This window comes from Austrofundulus limnaeus, unplaced genomic scaffold, assembly GCF_001266775.1.
Source record: "Austrofundulus limnaeus strain Quisiro unplaced genomic scaffold, Austrofundulus_limnaeus-1.0 Scaffold194, whole genome shotgun sequence".
In the NCBI taxonomy this organism is placed as follows: Eukaryota; Metazoa; Chordata; class Actinopteri; order Cyprinodontiformes; family Rivulidae; genus Austrofundulus; species Austrofundulus limnaeus.
Window position 1 is genome coordinate 880,737 of NW_013952596.1, and position 9,139 is coordinate 889,875.

At 38.3% G+C, this 9,139-nt stretch overlaps 1 protein-coding gene across 3 annotated transcripts in view; it reads left to right on the forward strand.

Moving 5' to 3' along the window:
• The window catches only part of myh11a (myosin, heavy chain 11a, smooth muscle), a 34,041-nt gene that overhangs the window by 557 nt on the left and 24,345 nt on the right, over window positions 1–9,139 (forward strand). For all 3 annotated transcript variants that reach the window (XM_014018522.1, XM_014018524.1, XM_014018523.1), the window contains exons 2-3: window positions 2,749–3,114; window positions 3,840–3,996. In XM_014018522.1, coding sequence (XP_013873976.1) covers window positions 2,773–3,114; window positions 3,840–3,996 — 499 coding nt within the window. In that variant the 5' untranslated portion in view covers window positions 2,749–2,772. The remainder of the gene's footprint in view (window positions 1–2,748; window positions 3,115–3,839; window positions 3,997–9,139) is intronic.

Consider the following 9,139-nt stretch of genomic DNA (forward strand, 5'->3'; position numbering starts at 1 on the left):
TATTTATTTATTTATTTATTTATTTATTTATTTATTTATTTATTTATTTATTTATTTATTTATTTATTTATTTGGGGGGGTGGGTTCCAAAAAGAGGTGTTTTTAATGTTTTTTTTCCATCTGGATAAACTTTAGAACTGGTCCTGCTCACAAACCACAGCAGAATTGGGGATGATAAGTTTTGCTATCTATAAACAGGACTCTGGTGGTGTTTCCTGTTKTCCAAATATGGTCGTGTTATGTTGCGTTTATGTCAAACGTGTTGGACTTTGTGGTTTTAAGATACAGACTGTCAAGAAAAGTTAATGATAGCAGTTTTTTTTGCAACTGTGTACACTAATTCTGGTTGTAATGGGAGGGGGGGGGGTTGTCCAAGTGGACATAGTTTTGATCTTCATCAACCTTCTGAAAGCATCACAAAACAAGAACAGAGATGGACACCTGGCATTCAATAACATTTCATCTTATCTACTTTTTTCTACAGGGATGTGAACAAGAGAGCTTCAACCAAAACATAAAGAATATTAAGAGTGTGTGTGTGTGTGTGGGGGGGGGGGGGGGGGTTATGGATGGAAACTAGAGGGCGGCTTGTGAAACAATTTTGAGATAGGAAATGAGGGACATCATTTTCTTGCCCTGCAGGTCAAGTTCTCTCTGCCTCAAATAGAAAGTTTGTAAAGTCTCTGGGGCAAGTTTGTTATTTTTAACAGATAAATGATTATTCTGTGAAAGTTTCCACCATTTCTTTTTTCAGTTTGTAGTTATATTAAATATAAATATATTAAATCTTAAACAAAATTAAGATGAACACTTAAGCTGGATAAACTGACATCCAAGTGAAATAAAAGGCAGATTTGGACTTAAGTTGTTTTAATCGTCTTTTCTTACTATAAAATGAATTCTATTGGGAATGTTGGGAATTCTATTTTATAAGAAGCAAAGATGGCTAATAGTCTTGTGTTGACTGTTTGCCTTTCTGTTTCAGTCGGTCTGTTTGGACCTGTCAGACCCACTTTAGACCGCTGTCTTCAGCTGAGCACAAACTCAGTTGACAAAACAGCCTGTGAGAGACGAGGCCTGTAAAAGCACTGAGCTGAGTTAGTGGCAGAATTTAAATGGAACGAGGAGGAATTGGACAGTTTATTGCATTTCCTTATATTTGGACAGACCAGTCTTTAGTGAAACTGTAAAATTTCAGATAGCAGCTGTTTTCTCTGACACCAAAGCTCTTTGAATCTTGATGAGAGTGGAGGTTTTTGGAAACATTCATCAGATGTGAAATTATGCACATTAGATTAGATTAGACCTTTATTGTTATTGTACAGAGCACAATGAAATTACAGTTCAGAATACCCATTCAGAAGAAGACAGAACATAAGAAACATAGGAGAACATTACAGGCGACTGCAGGCAATAGTTTTTCTGCGCTCGCGCAAATAAATAAAAGTAACAACGGTGGATAGCAGAGTGCAGTGTTTATAGAACTTGTCACTGGACTTTAACACAAATTTAGTCATTTTAACAAATGCAAAGGAGTCTAGATTAGCATTTCAGCTGCTCTATGGGTGTATTTAATCCTTCCCAGGACACTTACTGGTTTTTTTCTTAGTTCCCACTCAGTGCCAGTCTCAGTATACACACAGGTTTCTGCAGAGGGAATGATTTATTTGCTGTAATCCAGGAAGTTTACATTGTTCAAAGACAAGTTTATTTTTATCAGTAACAATGTGAATTTAAYGTTTTATTAAACAAACTTACTGTATATGCAAGTTGACTGACTAAAAAAATAAAGAATAGTGGCAAATTTAAAAAAGAGGCTAAATTAAAATGCCTTGAACTCTAGYAAAAAGGTGTAAAATCAGTTATATTTCCTCGCTGTCATTGTTTAGCTTGAGATCTGGTGATTGTGTAGATCCTGAACGCTGACTCCTCCTGCCCTACAGATGAAAACCCCTGGAGGAYGGGGGCTCTCCATCAGGACAGAGGGTCTTGTTGTTAATGTAACCACTGACTTGTGCGTTTTAAAAATGAATTCCAGCAGGGGCCCACGAGAAGCATGACTGTTCAAACCTCGAGCCCCCTTCAGCCTCTCCGCCTCGCTGTTATCATTTTGCAGTAAACGACAAAGCCAGCAGGAGACATACTATTCCCTATATGGGCTTTGTTTGGGAGTTCACTAGCCTGGCTGTTTAGGTCCGCAGAAAGAGCCCTGCTCCAGAGAAGGAGCCCTTATATGGTCATCGCAGCACGGGACTCTGCAGCCTCCTAGCAGGAGGGAGGGTGAAGAACAGGAAAATGTGGATCTCATCAATTAGGCAGCGACTGAGAAAAAGAACAAAACACTCTTTTTTTTTTCTTCAAATAAACCTGTCGACACAATGTTGTGAAGTTGATATAAAACAAATTTCCCAGCCTTAATCTTCATGTCTACAGTAGAGGTGATGGTGGGGTTTGTGCTTTTTCGCCTCCCCTGTGACGTCTGTGGAAGTGTGGAGTTGGGAGGGGGGTGGAGGTCTGTGAGAATGGCTGCACTCTGGAACTCCCCAATGAACAGAAGTATATTCACTTTTTTAACTGGATGGCAAACATTTCTCCYCTCAGAAACACCAGTCACTCGTGGTTCCATTAACGTTCTGCTCAGGCTTATTCCTTAAATTTAATCCAGTTACTCATGTCCTGTCACCTCTAATTGTATTGCTGTAATCCACCTGACAATAACACATCTTATTCTTCTGTATTTTCCAACAGCTGGCCCTCCAACCTTAAGTCAAAATGTCCAAGAAGGCCCCAAGCGAGGATGAGAAGTTCCTCTTCGTCGACAAAGACCTGCTGAACAGTCCCATGGCCCAGGCCGACTGGGCGGCCAAGAAGCTAGTGTGGGTCCCGTCGGAGAAGCACGGCTTCGAGGCGGCCAGCATCAAGGAGGAGCGCGGCGACGAGGTGCTGGTGGAGCTGGCCGACAACGCCAAGAAGATCACAGTCAACAAGGACGACGTCCAGAAGATGAACCCGCCAAAGTTCAGCAAGGTGGAGGACATGGCTGAGCTCACCTGCCTGAACGAGGCCTCTGTGTTACACAATCTCCGCGAGAGGTACTTCTCAGGGCTTATTTATGTAAGTATGCAGCAAGACACTCTCAAATCTAATTACYGACTGTGCAGAGTAGAAATTAAAGTTGATGTTGGGAGGAAAAGGGCAGTTTTATTTTCTCTAAACCAACATTTTTAAATTACTTCTCTCCTCCTGACAGAAGCAAAACAAACCTTTTTTAAGCATCTAATCTCCCTTAGCATAAAGGAGTATATGCAAATATCCTTTTAAGTATACAAATTTCAAACAAACAAAAATAAATAAGAGTATACTTCCAGTTTACTTTTTATGTACTTACTGTATCTGAGATATACTTAACCAAGTTTATCTTACACTATACTTGTACTAAAAGTATGCTAAAAGTGTATACTAAATCTTTACTAATGTTTCAACTTTTGCCAAAAAACTTTATTAGTACACTGAATGTACATTTTTTTTTTACACAGCCTGGTTTATTTGTAGTAGATTTCAAGATTTAACAAAAAGTATACTTAGAAGATTAATTTCAGTGTATTTCTGAATATACTTTCATAAACTTATTGTGGGCCAGTTTAGTCCTAGAAGTATACTTGTTAGTTAACTGCTAGTTTACTTATATCAGTGTACATGGTAAATAAAAGTACACTTATGGAAATACACTTGGTATGGACATGGTGCCTTGTACACTTGAAATACTTAAACATATACTTATTAAACTGAACTTCAAGCATACTATGTTTTGCTAAAGGCTTACGTTACTTTATCTTCAGACGTACTCTGGGCTGTTCTGTGTGGTGGTGAATCCCTATAAAATGCTGCCCATCTACTCAGAGAAGATCATCGACATGTACAAAGGGAAGAAAAGACACGAAGTCCCTCCTCACATTTACGCCATAGCTGATAACGCCTACAGAAACATGATGCAAGGTAAGATTGTTTTGCTTTTTTTCCTGCAATCTAAGCTCACAATGTCRTCCAATAAGAGATGATTTTACATTTAATGAGACAGACGTGGGGTGATAAGCCACAGATTAAAACAGAAAACACACATTGCTTCCAACTTTGAGATGAGTGGCAGCTCAAAGACTGAAAGTCCAMAATGACCTCAGAGTCCAGGTTTACTTCAGCCTGAGTAGAGATTCTTTTGACAGCCTGCTGGGGACTCTCAGAAACAAGATGGAGAGAACAAACCTCAGGCAGCTGACAAATCCAATAAAACCTCTGCTCGCACAAGCTCATAACCTCTGTAAACTCCACCTGATGGAACACATTAAAGTGCCTGTGGCATGCAWCTCTCTCAAACACAAAATCAAAGAAAACATTGTTATATTTAAGAAACTTGGCATAATACAYGTGATTTTACCCATTTTGTCACATAACTGACCTATTTTCATCAGAACTTTCCTCAGCCAAAGTGAAACAGGAAGTGACGTCAAAGGGGAACTTTTTAAAAAAAAAACTCTCTGGTCTCTTTTTTTATTGTAACAATATTATTTGAACTCTGACTCTTCTTTATCTCTTTCTGATAGACTAAAAAAAACTAAAGCAACATCAGATTCTTGTTTACAGTCCGTGTTGTTTGCTGATGTAGCAACACTCTTGTTTACATGAAGACATTCCCCTTTGACATCACTTCCTGTTACTTCACATGTAAATATTTCAGCAGCTGTTCATCTCAGCAGTGTAAAATTRTTTTTGGAATTTGTTATCAATATTATCTTTCCAAAAATGTATTCATGTTTATGCAAAAATTTGATGTCGCAGACACTTTAATGTCTAGGTCCAGATTGGTGCAGTCATGCACTCCTTTCTCTGCAGCTCCTGTAGCTGAGCATGCAGACATGAAAAGAGGAGCAGCTCCTACAAAACAGTAAAATAAAATGACCGCAAATCAAAGCACACAGATCTGTTGTTTCAAGCCATGATGGCTTTGCAGTGAACTTATTGGATTTGTGCAGTGTTATTGTTCCCAAACCTGGGGTTGATGCTCCACTGTGGGTCCTGAAACCCACATCAAGAGKATCCTAAGATCTCCAGACATCAAATTAAATTAGGAAATGATAGTTTATTTGTGCCGTATTTGCTACAAGTGATTAAAACAACATATTGTTGAGGCTATTTTCCTGTTCGTATTATGTTCTAATTTAATTTTCTTGTTGGATGTTTTATCCGTGGGGGTCTGAAAGCTTTTCTGGGTTTGATTTTTTGCTCTAGGGGCTGGGAAGTTTGGGAACCACTGGTGATGAAATGTGATTTCACTCTGAACAGTTGTAGCACATTTATAAATAGGCTTCAGACTTCATGTTTTTAATTAAAAATTAAAAAAAATTCAGACTACTTGGTGCTGCCAGGTGTGGAGATCTGTGATTAGCAACCCGCCCCATCTTCTCACACTCATCGCTCTGAAYGCTGGAAATGAACAGAGCATTTCACGGCCTGTTTGAGAGTCAGTGTCTCAGAGAGGTGACGATCGTGGCCTCGGCCACGTCGGTGCTTACAGTAAATGAGTCCGGGCTTCAGCTGCAGTGATGCCATTTCAGAGCGGCTCATTTCCCATTGAATGTTTCTTGTGTTGTGTTTTTTTTTTTTCTGCCCGTTTGACGTGAAGATGTTCCCTCTGAGGAGTTGACATCTGGATTGAGAGATGGAGAGATGGGCGGAGGGCCGTRAAGCATTTCCTGTTTCTGAAACCTCCCCTTCCTCATTCAAAAAGCTTTTTTTAAAGCCAAATCAGTTTTTTTTTTTTTTGTGACCAAAAAAAAGGGAGTTTAGTGTCCTTATAAATGAGTCARAGCTTTCTCATGAAACAGGATGTTTGGACAAGACTTAATGGGTTTGATTGGTATTTAGTCAAAAACATAGAAATTAAAAAAGTTCTTACAAATTGASTTTTTTAGAAGAAATGTTTTAAGCTCAGATTAGTCCCTCCATTCAAATATATGCAAGAATAAATGTCCTTGTGTTTTAAAGAAAGCACTGCTTTAAGGACTAAAACAGAAAATAGCCTAAAAAATGCAGCTGAGACAATATCTAACTGCAGTCTCTTTGTAGACAGTATCTGATTAAATATTGAATTTGGCACTGACAAAGTAAATATTGTTCTCAAAGCACTTAATGCATTTCTCACACACACTCTTAAAGCACATCCTCATTTAGTGTTTGGTCACTCTGAGCTTTATGAGCAAAGTTGGGTTTGCTCTAATGTGAAATACCTTTTACATGGAGACAGTCTTTCRATCTGCTCATTCAAACATACAGAAAATGGTGTTTACCACTGCAGCTACAGTGTGTAAATATTGTCTGACACGTAAACAAGGAYGGGGAGGATTGATTAGTGTTTGTGCTGATGTTTAGATTCTACATTTACAGCTCATGTGGAAAAACCGTCACAGCTTTAAAAGCTCAGTTTAGAGGCAGATCACATGTCAGAGAGGAAAAGGTGTTTTTACCTCAGACTGAATGATTGTTCTGGTTTTTGATATGTGTGTCTGTGTGTATTGGGGTTGTGCAAAATCATATTGTGTGCAATTAAGCAATTAATCATCAGGAAAACCTTTTATCGATTATTTTTTGGCTCTTTAGGATTAATACCAGCAGGCAGACTGACTGGAGATGTCCCCGGTCAGCCCACTTAGTGCTCCTCTCCACTTCAAATATGACAAACATTGAAGAAAAAAGTTCTGTAATTTATTTATCATGACTCTGGTTTTACTTGGCCTATCAGTACAATTTTTAAAAATTGATGTATAACCTAAACTCTGTACTTTAGACACAATTTGGAACAGATTTTTACGGAAAGCAAATCTTTCTCACTACATTGATTTAAATTGGTCATGTGACTAAGATATGAGGGACTCCAGGGGATTAATCATTACCGGCTAAATACCACAATTATTTGTGATTRATTTTTTTTGCCAATATTGCCCAACCCTACTATACAGCAGGTAAAATAAGTATTGAACACATCACCATTTTTCTCAGTAAATATATTACTAGAGGTGCTAATGACATGAAATTTTTTACCAGATGTCGGTAACAACCCAAGTGATCCATACATACAAAGAAATCAAACCATAAATGTCCAGAAATGAAGTTATTTGTAATAATGTGGAATGGCACYGAAACTACAGAAGGTACAGAAGAGGCTGGGAGATGAGTTAGAGTGTCTGGACATGTCCTGAGGAGGGACAGTGTTTATATTTGTGTTAAAGGGCAAAGAAGAGATGTATGAATGCAGTTAAAGGACATGGAGGTAGTTGGAGCGAGGACAGAGTGAGATAGATGGTGACTCAACGAGGAGACCCCTGACAAGAGAACAGCCTTCATCATCATCACCATCATCATCGTCATCATCGTCATCGTTCACAACCTGAGGTTTAACCAAATCATAACTCCATTCCCTCATTATAACATGATTTTAGCTTAAATTTCTGGCATAAAACCTTTAATGCTAGTTTAAGAGTGATTGAAAGAGAAGCATCAGCTAAAATCTGCTGCTGTTAACCATCAGCTGTTTCTCCCAGCAGCTGTTATGAATGATGCAGGACGTCTTGCACTAAAAGCTCCAGTTCGAACACTTCTCCTGCTGGAGTGGAAGTGATGCATAACTGTGGCAAATCCTGATACTCTCCTAAGCTTTGAAACAATTCTGTCTTCAGCTTGGCTGCTGTCCCGGTCCTCCAAATTTGTGCTCGGGGTCTTTGATGTGCGGGAGATAAAAATGTGAAACTTCCAAAGGGTGTTTGACGTGCCGCYGCAGCAGATGACTGATGTTCTGCTTCTCTGAGCTCCTGGTGTATTTTAAGTGTGCAGAAAGTTCACTTCTTTTTTGCTACCAATTTAGTTTATCATGACTGGAACAGTTTTACAGACACAATTGTGATAAAAAACACGTCTAACCTCTAAAAGTTTTCATTCCCCCGTGTGAGACTGAGCAGTGTTATTTGGATTTCTTACAAACTCTTATCTGGCCATCTCATATGTTCTCTCTCTCTCTGCCTTAATTAGGAAGTACAGACGGAGAATGGGSTGGATGTTTTTTAAATGCATGTAAGGAATGGAGTCAGAGMAGCAGCCAAACTCCAGTCCACAATAAAAATAATGAAATAAAAAGAATCTGTGCTGTAGTTTACAGAGCTGGAGAGGCTGCATATTRTAACTGTGTGTTTGAGTTGTGTTCCCAGGAGATACATTATATATTTTGATATGAGCAAAGAGCTGATATCAAAGTCTSTTTCTCTACTTAATGGCAGTGACTCCCTAGTTGTTTGAATTAAAGGATGAAGTTGCATTTTATCCATAAATGGACTTTTATACGTTTCTATGAAGTGAATTTCTTTATCTTTTAGAAATGATTTTCATGACTAAAAATCAGTGTTTGTGTTGGTTAAATGTTTTATGAGGCATAAACCAGCCTGTCTTAAGAACTTTAACTGGAGAAAGTTTAACAGTTGTGTATGTACAAGGGCTGTAGAGAAGTATTTGTCCCCCTTTTATTTACATTTTTCAGATCAGCAAACACAGTTTTATATCTGTTATCCTGAGGAAATGCAAAATGCTGTTTTTCAATTGATTTCATTTTTAATGAAAAAAGTAATTGGGTTTAATCAAATACTTGGAAAGCTGAGTTAAACTTGAACTGGTCATAAGAAGAACCATTATTCACAAAAAAAGAACATTTCTGAACTTTTCCATTGATGGCTGGCTGACTAAAATCACTCCCAAGAGCTCTTTACCATTTTATTCTGGAGGACAAAAGAACCAAGAACAACATCTAAAGCCCTGCAGGCTTCACTCGTCTCAGTTAAGTTCAGTGTTCGTGAATAACAATAAGAAAAAACAGAGTAAAAATGGCCGCCATGGGAGAGCTCCAAAGCCAAAACACATGCACACAAAAAGTTGGTTTGGTTTATATAGCCTCTATTTCCCTCTTTTAATAAATTAAATGATTTACAAACTATGTTTCTATTTACTCAGCTTCTCTTTGTCTGGATTTTTTATGTACAGTGGGTAAACTAAGTATTGAACACGTCACCATTTTTCTCAGTAAATATATTACTAGAGGTGCTAA